General features: G+C 47.0%; 1 protein-coding gene across 8 annotated transcripts in view; it reads left to right on the top strand.

Moving 5' to 3' along the window:
• Positions 1–22788, top strand: part of Wwox (WW domain containing oxidoreductase) — an 875116-nt gene that overhangs the window by 105394 nt on the left and 746934 nt on the right. Inside the window, exon 6 of one of the 8 annotated variants that reach the window (XM_015496044.2) lies at positions 20808–21493. The exons of 6 other annotated variants lie outside the window; for them this stretch is intronic. In XM_015496044.2, coding sequence (XP_015351530.2) covers positions 20808–20813 — 6 coding nt within the window. In that variant the 3' untranslated portion in view covers positions 20814–21493. Of the gene's footprint in view, positions 1–739; positions 17534–20807; positions 21494–22788 lie in introns of those variants that run through there. One more of the 8 variants, XM_048792599.1, reaches the window with a different exon arrangement.

Here is a 22788-nt window from a genome sequence, read left to right as displayed (position 1 = left end):
ATGTCATTGAAATGCCTGTGCCCAGTGGAAGGTAGAGTTCTCCTCTCACCTGTGCAGGTCTATTGTTCTAGTCAACGGTGCTGCTTTCTTGTATGTTGTATATTAGGAAGTGTTTGGTTTGATTTGGGGTTTAAGTATGTTCATCAGACCCAAACATGCGGCCCTTGTTTTTTGGGCCCCAAACCCCTGTTCTTCAGAGAAAGAAAAGTTGGAAGTTTCTTAGATAGAAACACAAACATGGTCAAATCAGGTTCTACTGAACCCGCATACCACTGTGGGTAGAATTTTAGGCTTTTCTATATTGTTTCACCACAAGGTGTCACCAGGACACCACTCCAGTATGGCCTATGGAACATCTCTCTGGCCAAGAGACTTCTGCCCTCCCTGTGCAGGGCCACAGGGAGAATCCCACCCGAAGGAGCGGGAGGACGTGATTGCAGACTCCAGGGGCCATGCTTCCAGTTCTCATGAACAGAGGGCAGTGACAGGACAAGAGGTCTCCCCAGAGCCCAGGTGTCAGTTTCTGGACCGGTGTCTTTGTGGGTGGGAAAACAGGCCCCAAGAAGACAGCAGGTACACAAGCCATTTTTCTCCCCAGTAGACCTTTGCCCAAGTCCCTGGGAATAGCATTTCAGATGACCTAAAGATTTGCGTTTTAGGACTTTTAAGATTGGAGCTTTTTGGAGACTGTCACTATGGACATGCCACGTTGAGGTTTTCTCTGTCTTTCTCATTTCAGCATCTGCTGGTAGATCATTTACCACTCTCTTGGTCCCCCCAGAGGTGTGGAAGATGCTCTTCTAGGTGCTGCTGCTGTGGCTTTTATGCCAAGAGTCCCTACACTGCCCTCTAAGTGCTCTGAGTTCCCCGTGGTGCTCATGTAGAAAGTCAACTCTAGCGTGTCACCCAGTGTGTGTGGCTGTCTTAATTCTTGTACCCGAGGTCATTGTGATCTGACTCATGCTAGGACTGGCTTGTGCCATGAAGTCTGTCATTGGATGCAGTGGCACCAGCTCGTGCCACCGGCAGAGCTGTCTATGGGCTCTTCAACATGTGACCACACATCTGCTTGGGCGCAGCCACTGTGTGTATTTGATGGACCAATGGGGACTAGTATTAATTCTCCATTCTGTCATCACAGCATTAGAAAGTGTCCATAAATGTACAGAAGAACAGGAGGAACCAGGACTGGAACCCAGAATTCCTGATTCTTAATCAAGTTGCTGTTTTTTTAAAACTCAAATTTTCTTTCTTTTTTTTTTTTTTTAACCTAATTCAAGAGGGGGCCTTGCTTTTTATTGTCATTGTTTTATAACTTAGACTATCTTTGGCTCTTTAAAAACATTGTGTTTCTACTGTAATATTATTTTTAAATAAAGAAATGGACTGCTTATGACCCTGTGTGTGTTTGCATAACTTGGAGCCAGAACCTTGGGAGAAAGTGGTTTCTGAAGTCCCCGTGGGTCTCTCAATCAGCACCTTTGTTTTTGGACTAATCACATGGGCAGTTTCATTGTCCATAGGTCATTTAAGGACCAGCGTGCTGACCACGTGGATGCCCACCAGAAGAACCTCCTCAGGTCCCTCCATCTGGACCGCCTGCCCCTCCTGAGTTTTACTAGCTTTCTCCTTTCTGCCCCAGAGCACTATCTCGGATCTTTCTTCTCCCTTCATGTTTACTGTTCAGCGTTTCTCAGTCCATCCAACCTGCAGTGTTTGGGAAGGTGTGGGAAAATGTTTGAATCACAGGCTGACAGTGGTGGGAACCTCTGAATGCAAACTTACTTGGGATACAACAGGGAGCTTCGCGCAAGCTGGTCCATGCTTCTAGCTGCGTCTATGGTGTCTCTGTTGGAATTATAGGTGCACATCAAAGCACCCAGCCTGGCAATTGGGAATTTTAGAGCTAGGGGAATTATGAAAAAGGAAGCCTAAATTGCATTTGAATAATATTCCCGACCATGTTTGCCTGATAAATTACCACTCTTTCTGTGTCTTCAAGTTAACTCAGGTGGTTGATGAGACTTTCCAGGGAGAATACTGTCAACTGCTGAGTAACTGTTACCCACGTGGATAATTTCCCAAGGCTTTCAAATGGCAAAGTTGTTTTGCTCAGCTAGGAAGCATGGTTTCCCATTCACTTCTAGGGTCAGCTTGAAAGGGAATGCAAATTTCCTGTGGGCAAAGGAGACAGGATCAGGGAGATAAATCAGCCAGGGCATGGACAAGGGGGCTAATGGAGGGGACACCTATCAGACTGTGTGTCCTGGAGCCATGATATCTATTTTCCACCCATTTAGATTATCCATGCCACTCCTTATCTCCTTAGTGCAGAAAATGAGAAGTCGGTTCAGTATTCTTAAGAACCGCCCGTGATTGCATTTAGGTGGTGGATTTAGCAGGTATCCTCATCCCTTATTTAAGCACTGACCATAGTGTGCAGTCTTCTGGTACCCAGTCCTCATGGTTGTACCTGCATTTTCCTGGAAATGCCCAGGGAGCAGAAAGACGGGATGTTAACTGACGACTTTGTTGATTTTGGCAGCTTGATGTCACCCAACTATTGATTTATGCCTCAAACTTAGTGTTTGCATTTTTATTTTTATTTTTTTGGGGGGAGGTTGGTGGTGGCATGGAGTTTCTTTCAAACCAAACTCTTTCAAAGCCTTTTGCAAACTCCTGTGGATTTTGCTCACCGGTTGAGCAAGAGTTACTTATGAGATGTGGCTTAGGCATTTTCACCGTGTCCATAAAAAATATGTCTTACTATGCATTGCACATTTGCCACTTAGAATTCTGAATACAAATTAATCAGCTTGCAGCTGTGAATAACAATAAAACACATGATAATGTACCTGCAGAAATGAGGGCATTTGAAGTCTGTTCTCAGGTGGCCATCAAGAATAGCCAGTCAGAGCGTTGCTACCTGTTTTCCATAATTGCGTACCTTTGCCTTTTCTTACTTAATCTGTTTAATAAACTCCCCTGCAGAATCTAAATGCTTAAATTTCGTTTCTTTTTGTCTTTATGGTGTTTATCATTGTTAACGTGGCATCAGAGTAGCTCGGCTATCACATCATGATAAATTCATAACCCCAGAGAAGGCAGAAAATATAATTATTATCAATTGCCCCTCTCCTGGCATTGCCATTGGCTGAGCAGAGCGATGTATAACCCTGAAGAGTAGCTGATTCAGAGCATGGGCTTGGGCTGTGCCTCTGTTCCTTGCAGGGCCATTGTTCAAGAGAACTTTCCGGGCATTCTCTTCCAGTTTGCCTTTACAGTCAGTTCTGCAAGACATGCCAATTTTTAAAGAGGTCTGAACTTTGATTTTTTTTTTTTTTTTATCTTACATGTAAAGAATTTAGTTTGTTCAATCATTCGATCAGTCTCCAGTTCCTGCTCTGGGTTGGGCCTTAATACCAGGATCCCAGAATACACATGTGAAGGAGGCAAAGTCTTGCTGTCATTGAAGTTTGCATGATATTTACTGAGAGCTACAAAATGCAAACAGATGATACATATACAAATTTGAAAAATATATATCAAATTTACATAAAAATACATATATCAAAAATTTTTTTGAAAAAACATCAATGAGTGCGGTGTTTTATCCATAGCCTAAAGAATCACTTTCCTTAAAGTTACCAGAGTAGGAAAACTTAACAAATGAAGTCTTTCGCTTTTTCCAAGGAAATGCAGAATTGGGGTGGCTGAGGGTGGCTGTCAGTCCTGCTTATCTCTGCAGCAGGCTGGGCTCCCACCAGTTTCCCCATGGTGTCCTTTCCTTGGACTCGGTGACCTGCACGTTACTGTCTGGCGACTCCCTCTCTCCCTGGCTTGCTTGAGGCCTGTCAGGCGTCCCCTCCCCAGCACTCAGTGCTGCCTTAGGGTCTCCCATTTCAGCCAGGGATTTGCAGAGGTCCGCAGAGGTGCATCTTGGTAGGTGAGGATTTCATTATAGGGAACTCAGTGTTGGGCAGAATCCCTTTTTCTATAGATTTTAGGTGAAGATAAAAAATTAACTTGAAATTTGTGAAACTTGGAGATATTTCCAAGGACTATTTTTTAAAAATGAGGGTAAAAAATGGATAATTTCGAACTTAAATCTACTTTTCTTACTGAAGGATCATTTAAAAAATTTTTTTTCTTAGTTGTTAATAGACCTTTATTTTATTTATTTATATGCGATGATGAGAATCAGACCCAGTGCCTCAAACATGCCAGGCTAGCGCTTTACCACTGAGCCCCAGCCCTGAAGGAATATTTTTTAATTTAGTGTTTTCCAAATTTTTATAAAGCATATATGATTGATGGTGGCCACATAGGGATATGACAAACAAGTGTGTTCATAATATCACACTAAACTATATCACAAACTCTACTAATTGTAATTTTATTGAAATAATCAAGTTTCTTCTTTGCTTAATTTGTTGAGACAGTGATGTTAATTATTGTGACTGTGTGATTTTTTTTTTCCTGCCTTTAAAATTTTTTAAAAAAATTATTGCCCTACAGTTACACATAAAAGTGGAATTCACGGTCATCTGTGCACATTACACTGTTTGGTTAATGTCACTGGGCCATTCCTCCCCTGTCTCATCTCCCCTCCCTCCCCTGTTGTCCCTTCCTCTACTTCCCTCTTCTCTTTCTAATGAAGGATCTTTTAAACATCTAATGAGATCTGTTTTTTCAAAAAAACTATTTTAAAATGTAAATTCTTTTCAATGAGATTCTTGCTTTCTATCATTTATCAAGAAGTTGAATAGGAGTGAATGTCTCGGTGCATCTCTACATGACTGATCCTGCCCACTGCACTGTTGGAGAGGTTTGTGGAAGGGAGGCCAAGAAGCAAGCGCTCATCATTTTGGCTGAAAGTGGGCTCCTCAGCTGGAGCCAGTTCAGGGTCAAGATCCAACTCTCGGGTTCTGTTTGCTTACTGTCGCCTCGTATCTAATATGTTCTAAAAACATCATTATGGCCTGTGTGCTTAACTGACAGTTCAGAGTTGTACAGATTTACCCATCTGTGTTTGAGATACCATCTTTCCCAATCATAATAGCCATTTAGAGGATATTTAACTTTTTAAAAGTTTTATTGTGTTTGTAAAAACATTCCACACGAGATCTTCCATTTCAACAAGATTTTGAGCGTACAGGGCTGGGACTGTCGCTCAGCAGTAGCGCACTTGCCTGGCATGTGTGAGGCACTGGGTTTGATTCTCAGCACCATGTATAAATTAAAAAGTAAAAATAAAGATCTGTGAACAACTTTGAAGAAAAATTAAAAAGATTTTGAATGTACAAAACATCACTGCAAGAGGACATTGTTAGTGTGCCATGCATATCTGTCAGACTAACAATGTCTGGCTTCCCCTCCTCAGTGCAGTCCATTACGTGGATGTACCATTTTAGCTCAGATGAGAATTTAAAACACTTGCCTTGGATGATTCAGTTTGCATCCTAATGTCACCAGAATGAGCCACATTTCTCTTCGGGGCTCAAATGCTGGTTCTTCTATGAATGAAAAGATATACCCATTGCTGGATCCTGGAGATGTCTACATAACTGGCTCCCCTTCTGCTTCATGGCAGATTTGGGGTTCCCTAACATTCTAAAACTAGGAACCAAAAGATGTACCTTGGAACCAGCATTGTAATTACGTTAGAGGAACCTATTGATTTTTCGTCTTGAACATGGCAGGGGGTGGAAGCAATGTTAATACTTATTTTTCAATATCTTGATTAAATAATAAAGCCATAATGCACATAGCTATTCCATTTTTAAAAGCCTTTCTGAGTGCTAACTAACATATAAATTTGAGGTCTAATGTTCAAAATGCTCTAATCCCTAAATTCTCTGGTCCAGGTTATTATATTTTTATGACAATTAATTTTGATATTGGCCTTTTAAAATCAATTTTTCCCTGTAATTACAAGGCTGCTTTATGGTATTTGTGATATATCACATGAGAGTACTTGAGGGTCATGAGAAGTTCATACGTGTGTGCTGTGTGGGCCTGACTTACTACAGTGCTGGCCCGAGCTGCTGGGTCTCCATGCATCTCTGCAAGACTTACAAATTAGCAGCTAGATTGCTGTTCTGTTAAGCCTTTTAATTTTTTTAAAATTATTTTTTAGTTGTTTTTGGACAGAATACCTTCATTTTATTTATTATGTGGTGCTGAGGATCGAATCCAGGGCCTCACATGTGCTAGGCGAGCACTCGACCACTGAGCCACAACCCCAGCTCTTCCTTTTACTTTTGAAAGCATTGAAAAAGAACAATCTTTAAAATTCTAGTGTTTTGAGAAGTCCTGGACTTGATATTTTTGAATTTGGAGAACTAAGAACTCATTGAATCAAAATGCTAATAATTCTCCCAAGTCCAAAGGTGACTCTCATTTTATTATGCATTGGCCATAATTTACTTTCTGTTGGACTGATTTTGGAAAAAGAACCACAAATCTATATTTTAAAAATAGAACTTAAATGATAAAAAACCCGTAAGTCTCATCACCTAAGGGATTTAAAAATCAAATTTAACTTAAAAAAACTGATTAAATTGATATAACAGGATCTTTGGATATGGATTCTCTTTTTTAAATCTAGGGGATTAGGATGAAACTCAACTTCCAGTTTCTTGCTGGGTTGTCTTGAAAAACTTACAACAGTGGACCACCCCCACCCTCAAATATATACGTACGTACGTACGTGTGTGTGTGTGTGTGTGTGTAAGCAGGGGAAGAAAGAAGAAATCCCCTATCCTTCATCTGATGGCTTTAAAATGAGGAAAAATACACATGCAATGTTGATGATATTGAAGGGAAATGTCATAAATAATTAAGAATTTTTTCAAATTACTTTAAAATATTTGTTAATGTTGTATGTGGGAAGTGGGCCTTGCTATGACTTCTGTCTTCAAACAGCTTGTTACTTTAAAAGAGAGCCTTGCTGCATCTGTCAGCCATGTTTGTGTTCTTTGGTTTGTTTTTTGGAGAGGATGCCTCTTGTCAGGGTTAGGTCCTTGCTGATTGGCTGAGGGGAAACAGGGGGCCATGCTGGCTCTCCTGATCCCCTGGTGGCAGAAAGTGGAAGTGCACCCTAAGTGCTCTGAGTTGAGGGCCCAGGAGGGTGTCCCTGCCCTTGGCCTCCAGCTGGGTCTGCTTCTTCAGGGTGGCTCAGCTCTTTCTCTGTACCTGTTCTGCTTCTCTTTCTGCTCTTGGGTGCCTCCTTCAAACTGTCAAAGAAGTGAAACTGAAGGGCTCAGTGTAGTGACTTTGTGTCTTTTGGGCCAAGCTCTCCACAAGGCCACCTCACAGATGGGCTTGTCTCACATGGCGGATGCTTGGGTTGTCCAGATAACCACATGGCCAAGGTGACGGGGGAAGGAGTCACAGGGATGTCTGTCTGAGGAACTTCCCAGGGATGCTGCCTCCCTGGGAGCCTGTGAGCATGCTGTTATTCCCTAGGGGAGGACTGCAGCTCATTTGGCGTACAGAGGGAGCTAAAGCATGGCCTGTTCCTCTGAAGGGCTGGAAAGTAAATATTTTTGGTTTTGTGGGCTTTATGATCCCTGTAGCAAATACTCTGCTCTGCTCTGAGTATGAGAGTGATCACAGATGCTGTGTACCAATAAAACTTTATTTATAGAAACAGGCGGTAGGAGCATGTAACAGAAAATCCCATCATTATGTATGACTATAATGCACCAATAAAAAAAAAATGTGGAAAGAATGAAAATAAAACAACAGGCAGCAGGCCAGACTTGGCCCAGGGGTCATGGTTTGCCAAATCTGGCTATACACCATCATCCAGACCACAGGCTTGGAATGTCTGGAGGGGACTATTTTTAACCGCCACTTGGGCTTAATTAAGATTGTATGCCTCAATTTTCTCTTATATTTAATAGAGATAAAATAGCTTCTTTGTGGGCTGGGGGTTGTGGCTCAGTGATAGAGCACTTGTCCTCACATGTATGAAGCACTGGGTTCGATTGTCAGCACCACATAGAAATACATGAATAGAATAAAGGCCCATTAACAACTAAAAAACATTTTTTAAAATAGCTTCTTTGCTTGGTTATTGAGGGTGTTGATGATTTCAGTATACAAAGCCCAGGAGTCAGGTCTCAGTAATTCATTTCCTGGCCTCCTTGGGTACTTACAAAAGGTGGCGGGGAGAACTTTGTAGGTCTGAGGCGCCTGGAGGACAGGTGTTTTATGATGCTTTGGCTTTTCAGTTTGATGTTGCCTGGCTTTCCCAGTAGACACACTCAGAGTTCTAAAGGTCATTTGTGGTTTTCCCTGTCCATGGGGGACATGCCTCAGCCCTGCCGTTCTAAAACAGGATTTGCCTTTAAGCAATTAACTCACAGGAACTTCTGTATAATCATTCCCAACCCTCTTGGCGGGTGGATTGCACATTCTGTCTAAGCTGTTGGTGTGCATTCTTGGTCCAAGCAGGAGAAGACGTGAGTTCCGCATGAAACCTGTGCATCAAAAAAGGGGACGAGGCTTTCATAGCTCACATGGGATCCACTGCACAGTGGGTACCAGAAAGATTGTCGCATGATGGTAAGACGTTGCTCCTGCCTGGCTTACTGAGCTCCAACAGGGTGTTCAGAGGCTGTGAGGATGATCCCAAGTCGGATTGATGTATGTGCAGTGGGCATTTTGTTAGTATGGTTCCCATCCGTGGTGGCACCCACTGAAAATGCAAATAGGCAGTTTACACTCTACCTGTGGGTCATGATTCTAGCTTACGAGAGGTAACAACATTGTAATTTTTTTTTTTAATGTGTAACTTTTTGAAAGGGAGTATTTATGTAAGGAAAATAATTTTGCTAAGTTACGGCTCTTACCACATTTGGTATTTAGGTTTTCCAAAATTGAATGCAAAGCAATGGCCTCCCCAGTGACTTGTAAGTAGAAGGCAAGACTTGTTCGTTTCGGTGGCTGCCAAGTCTGTATTGCCCTGATCCAGCCGTGGACTTTCACTTGGTCCCCTTGGGGGTCACCAGTAGATCTCATTCTGGGACGGGACCTGACGTGACCTGGAATGACCTAGACCAGTGGCACAAAGCATTGCCCATGGGCTGTATGTAGCCTGTATCTCTTTTGAGTCTAGGCACAACCTAAGGATAGGTTTTACATTTTCAAATGGTAGGGAAAAAAATTCAAGAGGTGATTATTATTTCATGGCATGCAAAAATTATATTGAATTCATATTTTCATGTCTACAAATAAAATTTTGAGTTTCATCAATAAAAAATTTGTGGGATTGTCTTCTTCTTTGTTATATAAGCTCCTCCACCATAGCCTCACTTTCGTCCCTTGGCCCACAAAGCTTAAATTATTTACTGTCTGGCCCTGTATAAAAAAAGTTTGCCAACCTCTGACACGCAGCGGTTATTTTCAGTCTTTTCTGTAGCTCCCAAATTCTTTCATTAAACCAAAATCTTCGGGGAAAGCTTGGTTTACAAAATAGATAAATACTGGAGCTGGTTGGGGCCAGAGGGACTGAGGGCCTTGCTGGCCTCCGCCCTGGCCTCATTTCCACACCTTGCCTCCTGGGGACAGGGCTGCCTGAGTCACGAAAGTGCCTGCAGTTGGCCTTGTAAAGACCCATCTGCAGTCTCTTTTTTCCTATTCCAAAATCTGAAGAGTTCTGAAAAAATAAATATTTTTATAAATTTACAGCAGACTCGTTTGGTGGTGAGGCTTGACCTTAGCTGACTTGAGACTGTTTCGTGTCCCTGTTTCTTCTCTCTAGTGTGCACAGTCGTATTTTCACTAAAGCAATAAGCCCGTGACTGTCACAGGACGTTATTCCAAACCCCCGCTGGAGGCAACTCTTCCCGTGCGGTCTGTGTGTCAATTTCCCTTTATAACTTGGGAGTGCTCTGAGTCCTGTGGCACATATGTCCTCAGGTGTCAAGTGGGGGTGGCACGCTGTTTGTCCAGCTCCTGCCCAAAGGCCTGCAGATCCACCTTACCTCTCTGTACTGGGGACTCCCTTGTGAGCCCAGCAAGCCCCTACCCCATGCCAGGGTCCAGCCACCACGTGCTGTGTCCTCAGGAGCCCAGGGCGTGGAGTCCTCCCCGCAGGGTCCAGCACCATGTGCTGTGTCCTCAGGAGCCCAGGGCGTGGGGTGCCTCCCCCAGGGTCCAGCCACCATGTCCTTGGGAGCCCAGGGCCTGAGCCTGCTATACACCTTTGGTGCCATCTGCCTCTGCCACTGCTTTCCTGGCCTTTCTCCCACAGCTCCCCTCAGCCCTGGCCCTGTGAGGCGGCAGAGTCGCACTGTGGCCTCTCAGGGTCTAGATGTCAAGTGGCCCTCTATGGACACTGAGGGTGGTGGAGAGGGTGACCTTTCCTTCCCCCTGGGGGAGGGCAGAGAAAGCATCCTCCTGTCCCCGCAGGGAAGGGAGAGCCTCCTTCAGGGTGAGGCTCTGGCAGAGAACTGGCCTGGGGACAACGTTGTGTCTTCCTGCCTGTGCGGCTGGTGGGACAGTGCCAGCGGGTGCCGCAGACCTTGCCTCCCAGGCCCCAAGGCCAACCTGCCTTCCTCTCCCCTCACTTGGAGACTGCAGGTTGTGGGACTGGGCTCCTATGGTGCTGGAGCTCTCTGTTCTTTTGTCCTCAAGGCTCACATGCATTGGGACGGGGCCTCTGTCTTGGGACCTTCTCCAGGTCCAGGTGGTGAGGCCATGCTCTGGTTCTCAGTATGTCCCGGGGCAGGCACAGGAAGGAAGAATTACCAGCGTGAACCAGCTGCGGGGTCTGGTGTGCAGGTCGAGTAGCGGATTGGGTTCAGATACACCCAGAGCCCTGCAGGGCCCCCTCACTCATGAGGTTCAATCAGGTGTCTGCAGCTGCAGTTAAGAGACTCAAGATGAAGTCAGCCTGAATTTGGAATGGGCCCTAAATCCAGTGACTCTGCCTCTCGTGAGAAGACGACGCAGAGACCTAGAGAAGGTGAGGTGACACAGGAGACAGAGGTGGGAGTGATGGGTCTGCAACCCAGGGACATCAAGGGCAGGAGCAGCACCGAAGCCGGAGAGAGGCCTGGCTAGCTTTCCCCGTAGAGCTGGGGGAACCAGCCCTGCAGACAGCTTGATCTTGGGTTCCTGGTCTCCTGAACCATGAGGATCTTCATGCTGTAAGCCACCGCTCTTGCCGACTTGCTAGGGCAGTCCTAGGAAACAGCTGGTTTTCTTGAAGATGTTCAAGGAGTTTTTACTCTTGATCTCCAATCTCTGGAATTTTCCTGCCCTCAGAGCCGCCACTCAAGTGATCTTATGATGTGTGTTTGCTTATTCATAATTAAATCTTCACTGATCACCTCGTGGGGACAGGCTGGGCTGGCACTGTGGGTACAAGAACCTATAAGACAGTGCCCTTAAGACGCTCCCTGTCCCACTGGAAGACAGGTGGGAAAATGGGGCTCTGCAGCAACTCTCTTCCAAACTTGTGGCACTTTCTGTGAGACTCAGTCAATCAGTGAGTGCCTGGCCGCACACCCCTCTTCTCAAGCCAGCAGCTGCGATTTGGGGATCTCTCAACATAGTGCCCCCATCTTGGAGGGTCTCTTCTGTCCCTGTCCCTGTCACCTGTCCCTGCTTACAGAGGCTGCCTCAAGGCCCACCACCCTCACCCCTGCTCACTGTATTGCACCCACACTGGCCTCTGGGGGCCAGTGGTGTCCCTGTGGTGCAGAGGAAGACATTGTGGACTGCGGATGTTAACACGGGGACATCAGTGATAGTGCCACGCTGACGTGTGCCACCTCGCCAGGTGCCTAGACTGTCTCCAGCTCAGGGCCGTGGTTCTCATTGATGCTGTTACCCGTGTGCTTCTCCTCCCCCGTCTCTGTCCATCCCCACCAGCTCCTCTCGCCTCCCCCTGCCCCACCCTGCATGATGCTGGTGATGGCCTTGGTTACTGTTAATGATCGTGACACCGTGGCTCCCGTCCCCCACCTCACGGAAGGCAGAGGCAGGACGCACACCAGGGGCCCTGGCTCCCCTTCTTATCCAGTAAATGAACGGCCTCCACCGCGTTCTCTGACAGTTCACTTTATAGCCGTCTCCCTCTCAGGGCTTTTTGAGGCAGACAAATGCCGCTGATAAACCAAAAGCAAATGTTTTGGGTCAATTCTCCATAGCTACACTAGATTTGGGGCTGAGAAATGGAATTCCCGTCACCGTTAGCTGACAGACGCAGTCCTCCTAACAGAGTTTTGGTGCCGGGGCCGTTCGCCCTGCTGCCCTGCGGACTTAAAGAATTGCCACGTTGGCCTAACATAATTTTGGTAACTCCGTCTGCTTCTGCCTCGGGTGGAAATAATTCAGATTTCACTCTCCATTTTCTTTAATGGGCTAAACAGCCACTTTGTAATCCCTGTATTTTATGAGACATAATTCTGGATATTGTTTCTGCAGCATTTTGAGAAGACAGACCTGAGAAAGCCCAGCCATTTAACTGGAGCAATTTTAAAGTTATTTGTAAAATGATATGCTGTCTTTTTTGACCCAGTTACTTTATAAAGCCACATTCTCTGGCAAACATTAGCACAACTTCTCCGTGTGTGGGCTAAATAAATATTCGGGCAACCCTGATTGAGCTCTGCCTTGGGTAAATAATTCTCTTTCCACACATTTCCTAGTTTATAATGAGGAGTTTTCTTTGTGGTCTGACCAAACGTAGCATTCCGTTGAAAATGGGATGTAAATCCTTGGCTGGGGAAGACGTGGGACCAGGGTTCAGGGAGCTTATTAAAGAGGGCAGGGTGACATTCCCCAGATACCTTTTCCCAGTTATTCTCCCATGGGGACCCATGGGTGCTGAGGGGACAGGAGAGTGCAGGGACACAGACATACCCAGGAGGACTAGAGGAAAGAGCAAGCCTTTCCCTCGGCAACAGCCTCAACCCTCCCTGCCCGTGTCTTTTCTTTTCCTGCAACCACAGGATGCACATTTGCAATTTAAGTTTTGGAAGAACCCGTGCTGGACCCAGTCTGTGCTCTGCAGTTTTATTTCCTGCGTGGGCTGCTGCTTACCAGGCTCCTTGACTTGGCTTGCACGTGGTGGAAGGTTCCAGGCCGGTTGGAACATAGCCTGGCGCACCCGTTTTCTGCCTGTGCAGTGGTGGTCGAGTAACTTAATCCCTTGAAACCTGCAGGTCCCCATGTGTGAGAAGGAGGTGATCCCAAGGTCTTCCCGGTAGAGTGCAGTTAGGTAGTCTTGGGAGATAATGGAACTCAGTGCAAGGTTGTGTGCTTGCTTAGTACACTTGGTTAGCATCTAGACTATAAAGAAGGGGTCCCTCGTTGCTAGGTAGATGGCGATCAGTTGCCCTCTCTGGCAGTTTTTTGTGTTGTGGCTTTGAAACCTTCTCAGTCCTTTTTTCACTTCCCTCAACAATGAGGAAATCGAGTCTCTGGACACTTGGCAGCATGTCTAAGCTGTCCAGTGTCCAGGATAGGATGCTGTCTCCAGTCCTGAGGCTTCTGAAACATGTTCCAAATTTGGATGCTTCCTAAATTAGCTCCTGCAGTGCAGTGGGGACAATGCTCTCCTTCCACAATAGCTGAGTCCCAAGTGCCCGGATCCTCTGAGACGCTCCCAGCTCATTTGCAGGCCCTGGTCTCCCAGCCACAGGACATTGGCCCCCAAAAATGTTCCCTTCTTCAGACATATCAGCACTATTGGTGGGTGAATTTCCTGCTCCTGGTCATCTGCAGTAGACCTCTGGAGGTTTAAGTGGGATCCAACTCAACAGGAAAGTCCTCAAGAAGCCCATTCCTTGGGCTGAGGCCTCTTGGGCCTTTTTAGGGCTTAGCACCCCACACGTGATTGCAGATTTGTGTGGGCAGAAATGGTGGGCTCAGGCAGTTTTCTTTGCTTGGAATTTCATTTATTCTTATAATTAGTAGTTTCCCATGTAAAGTAAGAACACGACCATTAAAAAAATAAAAATAAAAAAAGGAAACTGCACAAAAATTGAAAAAGGATAGAAAGAGGGAAAAAATACACCGAACCCAAGTCCACGATTGCTCTTGGCATTTTGTCAGATTCTTCCAGGCCTTTGGCAGGCAGAGAGGGCTTGTTTTTTGTGTTGTAATTGCAGCATTTACACTTGTGCCGCTTTCCCGTCTCCCCCAGATCCAAGTGCTCTGGAGATACCTAACTCTGAGCGGGGAGTGTCACGCTAGGCAGATGAGACCATCCTTTTACTTCTAATTCAAGACCGCTCCCCAGCACGGTAGTAAACCTCCCAGACAGGCCACGGTTCCGTCGGCATTCTCCTGCTAAGGGTGCTTTTAGGTTGTTACTCTTTTCAGTTGTCAGTTATGACCACGGATGTCTTTGTTTCTAAATCATTTTCCCTTAGCTGATTGCCGTGGGATAGATTTGCCAGTAGAATTTCTAGGTCAGAGGCTCAAGAGCCTGAGAACTGGTGTCTACTGACTTGGGGTGGAAATCCAGGGGCGGCGGAGAGCACCGTGTGCCCACTGGAGAGCCAGGTCCAGGACAGAGAGAAGATGGCCTTCTGATTGTTAATGGGGAGACGGGAAGGTATTGTCGATGGGCCAAAGTACCCGCTAATTTTATTTTAGAAGTCAAATGAACAGAACTTCACTAATGTACACGTTTTTAAAGACAAGTGGGAGCCCAGTGGGTGTGTATCACCCTGGAGAGCACCGTGGCATGGCCTCAGTCCTGAGGCTTCTGAAACAAGTTCCAAATTTGGATGTTTCCTAAGTTAGCTCCTGCAGTGTGATGGGGACAGTGCTCTCCTTCCACTGTGGCTGAGTCCCAAGTGCCCGGATGATCTGAGATGCTCCCAGCTCGTAATTAACCTTCTTCAAGTAAGAGGGAAGAAAGGCAGGGAGAAGTCTGTGCCCTAAGAGTGGGAACAAAGAAGGGACTTTCCTTTCCATATTAAGAAACAACCTGAGAACGGGACACCGTGGGGCAGACGTCTCATTCTCCCTGGGCTGAAAGGCAGCACACCTGGGCTCCAGCTCTGCAAGCCTGCCTGCCCTGTCTCCTGTCCTGCCAGCTCCCTGCCCCGTGCCCTTCCTTATCGCGGCTCCTTTGGAACATCTGTGCATCCGTTCAAGACTCTCCTTGAAGACCAGATTCTTTCTGTTGCCACCGAGACCTTGCGTTTTGTTCAGTAGGGCCACTCAATGGCACATTTTGTTATCATGTGGAATTAGATAAAACCCAGTGAAACTGTGTACCTGAACCCAGACAGTTGCCTCTGGATGCAGCCTTAGAGTCCTGGCCTCGTGGTCACAACTGCCCTCATACTCACATCCCAATGACCTTGCCCTTGCTCTCTGTGTACCACCACCCTGTTTTCAAAAGTACTCGTTCTGCTAATTTATTCTTTAAACAAGAGGGGTAAGCAGGGGCCCCTCATAAAGCCGTTCGCAGGAAGCCCGAGGCGTCCTCTAGTGCCATGTTTGGCTGATGCCTGGAGAGGCTCCATCAATCACTGCTGCTCATGAAGAGCTGGTTTTTATGTCAGTTAAACCATCTTCCATCAAGTTGGTGAAGCAGAGTCAGGGAGCAAGATGGATAGCGGTGCGTCTCTGTGGCGTGGAAGGGACTCTGCTTTTAAATGCCCGTGTTGATTTCTTAATATTTCCCACTTCCTCTTCCAAAGCCGGTTCCTCTGACCATCACTCACAAGTCTGTTCTTTTAACCTTGTTCAGGGGCTGGTGGGGAGGGATGGTGCCAGCCTGTAAGTGCTGATGCCATTGATCAGCTGGGCATTCATTATCTCTTCCTGGCTCCTGAGAAAGGCATATAAATCCTAGGACCTCAGAGTGGTGTTCGTAGCCACAGGAATGTAAGATGTCCCATTTCCAGTCCGTCCTCAGCGACTGCTCTGTGAGTTTGGGTCTTACGTGAGGATGTGTTGTCTTTCTCAGAAAGAATGACATGGCCTTTCTTTGAAGATGGATTTCATTTGTGTCAACATCGGTACACTTACATGCTTGTAGCCCAGAAGTCAACAGGACTTCTGCCCTTCCCCAGCCTCCTTTGATCAGGTCCAGTCCTTCAGAAAATATTTGCTGAGTGAGCACAGTATGTAAAGCCCTGGGGCATCCAGGGGGCTGCGGAGCTGTCCCGGGGAGAGCGCTGTTTTCATTCACTCCCATCGTGTGGAAGTGTGTGAGCACAGCGATGATACAGGCTGTCGAACTTTGGTCAGTTTTGTTAATGTTTTAGAATTCTCCGGATGGTGTGTCTGTTATTGCTGCTCCCCCGGGGGACAATGGAAGCCCACTGCTCTCTTTTTTATGCTGTGGGTGCAGACGTTCTCCCGGAACACTGGAGGAGGTAGCACTGGCCAGGCTGCAGACCCAGGCCTGAAGGAGGCTGTAGTGGAACATGGAACGTGATGTATGAGTGCAGACCATGGTGCTGCCCTCTGTGTTGATGAGATGTCAACCAGCATCTCTGCTGTATCTGTGCAAACCCTCAGTTTGCATGGACCCTCATGGTGCCCATTGGCTATCAATTCCTGCACCTCTGGCTATGGCCCAGTTCCTGGATCAGCTAGGGATGCACTTCCGGTCCACATGGTGCTAACCTGTCTGTGGTGTTCCACCCACTCCTTATCTCCCACCCACCCATGCTCCTCCCCACCCTAGGCATCCACATAGGGCTCTTGATTATGGCAGGAGGATAATTGCAGAGACCCAAATGCAGGTGGAGCTATGACCATCCTTGGTCTCTGTAAGTTGGGAACTGAAGTGCATCTCTCATGAGTCACGTGTGGGGTAGCATCCTAATGAAGCCCAGGCCTTGCAATGTAATGGTGGTGCTGGTTGCTGCATTGCTGGGTGCTAGGCGTGGGCTGGGCTCTGTGGCTCACCATCATTCAGTGCTCAGGGGCAGGACCCCTATGCCTGTTGGACAGTTGAGAACCCCTGGAGTGGCTGGGTGCCTTTCCAAGCTCATTGAGCCGTGGTGGTGGCGGTGATGAGGGGTCATTGTGGACTTATCTACAGAGCTCTGGGCAAAGGTTCAGAACTACACTGCCCCCAGGTCCTCCCTGTCCCTTCAGAAACTGACACCTCCCACAGCATGCCAGGTGCCCCTTGGTGTCATCTGTATTGGATATCTTAGCACTCAGTGCTGGTGGCAGTCTCCTCCACAGCCCACAGTGGCCTCAGGAACAATTTGCTTCTGTATTTTAGATGTAAATCTGGAGTCCTTTTAATCCCCTTAGTGTTTTGCATGTGACCCAGAGACCAAGCATGTTCTCAGAAGACTGGCCAGAGCTGTGCAGCTCTGGTCATCTCAGCTGGCTTCAGATGCAAGCCTGTGGTTGGGTGGGGAGATCGAAGTGTGGAAAATGTTTTTCCATGAACTTAGATGCACTAAAATGATCATATCAACACTTGGGACTTGATCTTCTATATGGCTCTTTTCTTCAAGAATCTTAAGCTGTATGCTGGACTCTGGCTTTGGAGGTGGTGGACATTTCACAGACATTTAACAGCAGAGAGGGCTGCAGGGTGGGTGCTGGGGGCCAGGGACCTGCATGGGGAGAAAGGGCACTGGAAGCGGGAAGGGGAGGAAGGGACCAGTGCCACAAGCTCTGGAATTCAGAAAGTAATAAAGCCTTTCAGTAATCAGAGGGCTGAGGCCACGTCCCCAGTGAGCAGAGCAGCTGAGCAGAGTCATTTAGACCTGCTTCAGCCCTGTGTTCCTAATCACACCTTCACCTGAAGGACAGACCTGGCCTTTCATACACCACCCCCCTCCCTAGTTCTGTGATGTGGCTGCTTTCTGCCCCCTCCAAGATCAGTTTCTTCATCTGTGAGGCAGTAATCTCTAATTTATCGGGCCATGCAGGGGTTAAGTGAGAAAGCCCGGGCACAGCACTCAGTATGGTGCCAGGCATGTTAGGGCAGACTCCCTGATCTCCAGTGTCAAGGCCGTGGCCTGGGTTCTGAAGCCTGATGGTGTGGGTGTGACTCTCTGCTCCAGTCTAGCTGTGTGCAGCTTTGGGTAAGTGACTTCTAAACTTGTACCTATATTTCCTCCTCTGTAACTGGGGGGTGGGGTGGGGTGGGCGGAATGACATCAGGCAACTTTCGTTGGCAAGATTAAATGAGATGGTCCACACCAGGGCCTGGCTGGCTGGCGGTCTGAGCTGTAGGTATTGCAGGGTTTGATTGCTGGGTGCCTGTGTTGTACCAGGCAGGAAGGAGAGGCAGAGATGGCCTTCGAGGAGGGGGAGGGTCAGATGGAAGCAGTAACTGGGGCAGCGTTGCAGTGTTTGGGCCCCTGCCCTCTGGCCTGGCTGTGCCAGGTGTTTTAATGAGGAGGCTGCTTTTATTCTTTTCCCAGTTCCGTCCCCCGCGCCCCCCCCCCCCCCAGGGTTTTATTTCATGATGTATCAGTTTATTCTTTTGGGGGCTTAAAAAACAGAATTTGCTCAATAAGTGCTATTTCATTTCCCAAAGGGAAACAGCTGGCCTCCTCCCTGTCCCTCTGTTTGGCTGATTCACAGGCCTCTGTCTCTGCCCTTCTGCAGCCCTGGTCCACTGCAGTCACCTGCTCATTACAAAGTGCTGCCTGTTCACTTTGTCAGGCCCTGAGCCTCCCCGTTGCTCTTCCCCCATCCAGCCGCACAGCAACCACTGACAGGTGAGGAACCACAGGCCCCGTCAGGTCTGCCCTGTGTTGCGGAACTCTCCCACCCATTCTTTGCTAAAAGCCACCTAAAGTACACTTACTCACATCCCCCATGGATCCAAAAACATTGTCTCTGAGCCCCAATATCTTGGAAACCATGGTGTCCTTAGCCATGACCTTGTTGGAAGGCTTGTCCAACAGATGATTGCCTTGGCGCAGAGGTGGACATCAGAAATTCTATTGTTAAAGGATTAGTCGGTCTCTGTCTCCCGGCTAGTCCTTGCTCTTTCTCTGACAAGGTTTAGTGAAGAAGTTGGAAACTAGTGGCCAAGTGAAGGTTTTGGGCTATGTGTGGATTGCCTTTATCCACACTTTCCCCACCCCCTTTCCATTAGCATGGTTAATTAAGAGCTGTCGATACATCTTTGCTGGAGTATTTGATGATTTTTTTTCAGCAGGGAAGATTAGAATGAAGTCTTCAGATCTGGCAAGTGTCACGGGACTTGTAGTGTAAATTGCAGGTTAAGCCCTCGTTTTGATCTTGGGGACAGGAGCAAGCACCGTTTCATTGACATGTCATCAGCTGTGATCTGAGTTGCACACAGAGGTGCCCTTTGGGGAGGAGGGGCTGCTGCTGTCGTCTCCATGCTGAGAGGGCTGGGGTCATATGAGCCCTCAGGTGGACACGGAGCAGATCTGGGTCAGGGTCCGGTCTCCGAGCGCCCTCTGCTTTAGCTAAAAAACAAATAAAACTGTGTCTACGTGTGTGTATGGCCAGCATATTTTTGTGCGTATATTTTTGCCAGTGGAAGTGTGTGTGTGAGAGTGAAATAATAACAATCGGGAGCTAAAATTAATAGAGGTTAGCTCTGCAAACCCCTTGATTTATGGGGGTGTGTACACACAAACACCCATGTACACACACACATGCACACATACACACACACATACACGCACACACACACACCCGTCCACTCAACAAATAAACGTTCTCGGTCGCCCTTGGCCTTCCCAGCCAGTCCTCTTCATCAGAGGACGATGCCTCCGCCCTTCCCATTCCTTGTGGCCTTTGTTTCCTTGCACTTGACGACTCTCAAGTTCTAGGGTAAGTCCAACCAGCAAGTAGCTCTGCCCTGCAGCTGCCAGGAGGGTCGGACTAACTAGCTTTTATTATTTCAGTCCCTATATACATGTCTAGATAACACGGTCTATGTTCACCACGGCAAGCTTTGTTTTATTTATGGGATTATAACAAATTACCAAAAACAACCCCAAAAAGGCCACTTAGACCAACATCCTTATTTCTCCTTGTGCTTCATCGATGAATTATGCATGTGGTACAAATGGCAAAGAGGAGGAAAGGTCAGTCTAGAACAACACAGATTGGAAAATTACACCATTTGTTTAAACAACATTTATTATTGATTATTCAGCATGGGAGCCGATGGAAACGCAAATAGTGGCAGGAGTCTCATCTGTTTATGTAGGCCCTTCACAGAGGTGGGACCGTCCCGCAGTTGAGATCTGAGTAATTGTTGAAATTGTCCAGCCCCGTTATGGAAGAGAGTAAAGATGAACTTGACACCTACTTCTCTGGTCTTTTTTTAGTCCCTGCAAGATTTCCACCATTTTCCCAAGTTAGAGAAGAGGGAAAGTTGGGTGTAGGTGGACTGAGGTCATGCATACTCTGCCACATGACACCGTTAGTGTATCTGAAGCCAGAAATTTATTAGTAATAGTGAGGACGATGATCCCAATAATCCCGACTAATGCATATTAGCTCCTTTTTTGGCCAGGCCCAATCCTAAATGCCTTTTATGTGTTTTGACTTCCATTCTTTGCAGGAATTCTAAGAGTAGCTCCTATTACGTCCCCAGTTGAAGAGACCAAAGCAGAGACAGTGCTGCGTTCAGGATCACAGGGTTCACTCTGGCAGAGCTGGGTGATAGAGTCACTGTCTGTCAGCACTTCCCCAGTACCTGTCAGACACCTGGGCTCTGGGTTGGGCTTGTCCTCAGGACCCAGGGACCCTGTGAGTCCTGGCATGTTTGGGTAACACTGGCTTGGGTGGCTGGTTCTGATGAGTCTTCCACAGATTCCCCGGGAGCCAGAGAAATCACGTATTTCCCTTCACAGCCTTGAAACATCATCGTGAACAGTCAGAGCAGCACGGACGGCATGACTTCTGCTGTTGTGGAATTGAAAGAGTAATGCTGTCTGTTTCATTCTATTCTATGTATATATGTGACTGCATGACCAATACGGTTCTATAACATGTGCACTCGGAAACTATGTATGATATGTCAGAGTGGGTAAGTGCATTCTACTGTCATGTATAACTAATTAAAACAAGTTAAAAAATATTAAAAAACAACAAAACCCCCAAGGGGCTGCTTGTGTGTGGTGTGTGTGCCATGAGGCCCAGGCTGCAGTGTGTGCCCTGCCCCAGGACACCTCCAAAGGCCTTCCCCATGCAGCTCCATCTCCTGCCACCAGGGAGCTTGTCCAGCCGCCATTCCCCAGGTGGCTGATCAAGTGGAGGTGTGTATGTGTGTGCGTGTCTGGCCCACACCGCTCTTTCAGGTGGGCTTTCTCTTGGAAGATCCTGGGTGGTGATTTAAAAAAAAAAAAAATACCTTGCATGAAGAACTCTTCTCTGGATCCTTACCCTCCTGTCCTCAAGAAATCTTTTCTGTCGGGAGGCAGAGAAAAGTACCTTCCTGCACCCAGTGACCTGATTAGGAAAAGAGCACAGCTCACCCACCTCAGGCAACATGCTGGAAACTTAAAAAAAAAAAAAAAAAAAAAATCACACGTCCTAAGCATGGTAACTAATGGCAATGGCTACCCTTCTCTGGACAGCCCTGATAGCCGGGCTGTTTCCCTGGCTCCCAGGACCATGTAGCCACATTCCTGCACACAGTACTTCTATGGGGCTTCCTTTTCCCATTCTGTAGGTGGAGAAGTTGAAGTTCAGAGAGGTTACTAATTGATTCAAGGCCACGCCCTTACTGCCATGGTGCCAGCCTCTCCATAGCTCCATATCTCCATAGCTCCATATCTCCTCCCCGAAATGGGGCCAGTGAAGGACTGGGGGTGGCCATATAGCCATTGCCACCTCACCCTGTCCTCCCTGACCCTGCTTTCCAGCTTCTCCCATCCTAGCACTTGAATCTTGCTAGGAATTTTTTTTTCCCTCTAATAAACTAGGTAGCTTCATCCAGCGGTGAAGCACACTGGGTTCAGCCTCAGAAGACTCAGCTTTGTGGCCTTCCTATTTGATGACCTTCTCTTCGCCTGCCTCAGTCTTGGCATTTGCTAAGTGGGGAGAACACTGGATACTTGATAAGGTGGTTGCTGGATAGGATGAGGTTCACATTTCATTTGCATGCATTGAATATTGTTGAATGAATGAATGAATATGAATAAATATGAACAGGGAATAGTGCAGGACATTGGTGAGTGGTGGACTGTTGCAGGTGCCTGTCCTTGGAATCCGGGAGGCAGTCACCTGTGATTGCATATCAGTAAATGGTTCCAACACTCTGTAGTCTGTAAATGGTTTTGACCCACCAAGTTGTTCAGTTTACAATCTGCACAATCATACAGGACAAGCCTGGGTTTTGGCCATCTGGTTTAAAAAATAAGATGACCTAAATGATTTTGCTTCAGGTGAGGCAAATGCAGTCCACTCTGTCTTAGTACTTTTGGCTTTGAACTTGAGGTTGTGTCTTTTATATTTCTCAGCAATCCAGGGGAATGCCAACCCTATGAACTTCTTAAATACACACAGGGTCCTGGACTGGGTTCTTCATCTGACTGCTGGATTATTTAAAGAAGGATTTTTGTGATTCTTTTCTGCTGACACACTGGCTGTCATCTGTTGTTTTTCTAATCTCCCAGTAAACATTTGGGAAGTGAAGATTCAGGAGTGATACTTCCCTTAAACTGGAAGGGTGAAGAAAGCCATCAGATTACTCGAGGTTTCCTCCAGCTCTGCGCAGACACTGCTGCAGGCCTGCCCAGTGATTGAAATATTTGTAACCTGTAGAGCAGCAGGGTATTTATTTGGCAGCAGTATTGATGGATCTGGAGGATGCCATTTGACAGTCATGGG

Source organism: Marmota marmota, unplaced genomic scaffold (genome assembly GCF_001458135.2).
Source record: "Marmota marmota marmota unplaced genomic scaffold, marMar, whole genome shotgun sequence".
In the NCBI taxonomy this organism is placed as follows: Eukaryota; Metazoa; Chordata; class Mammalia; order Rodentia; family Sciuridae; genus Marmota; species Marmota marmota.
Note: the sequence above shows the minus strand (reverse complement) of the source record. Positions and strands in the feature narration are given on the sequence as shown.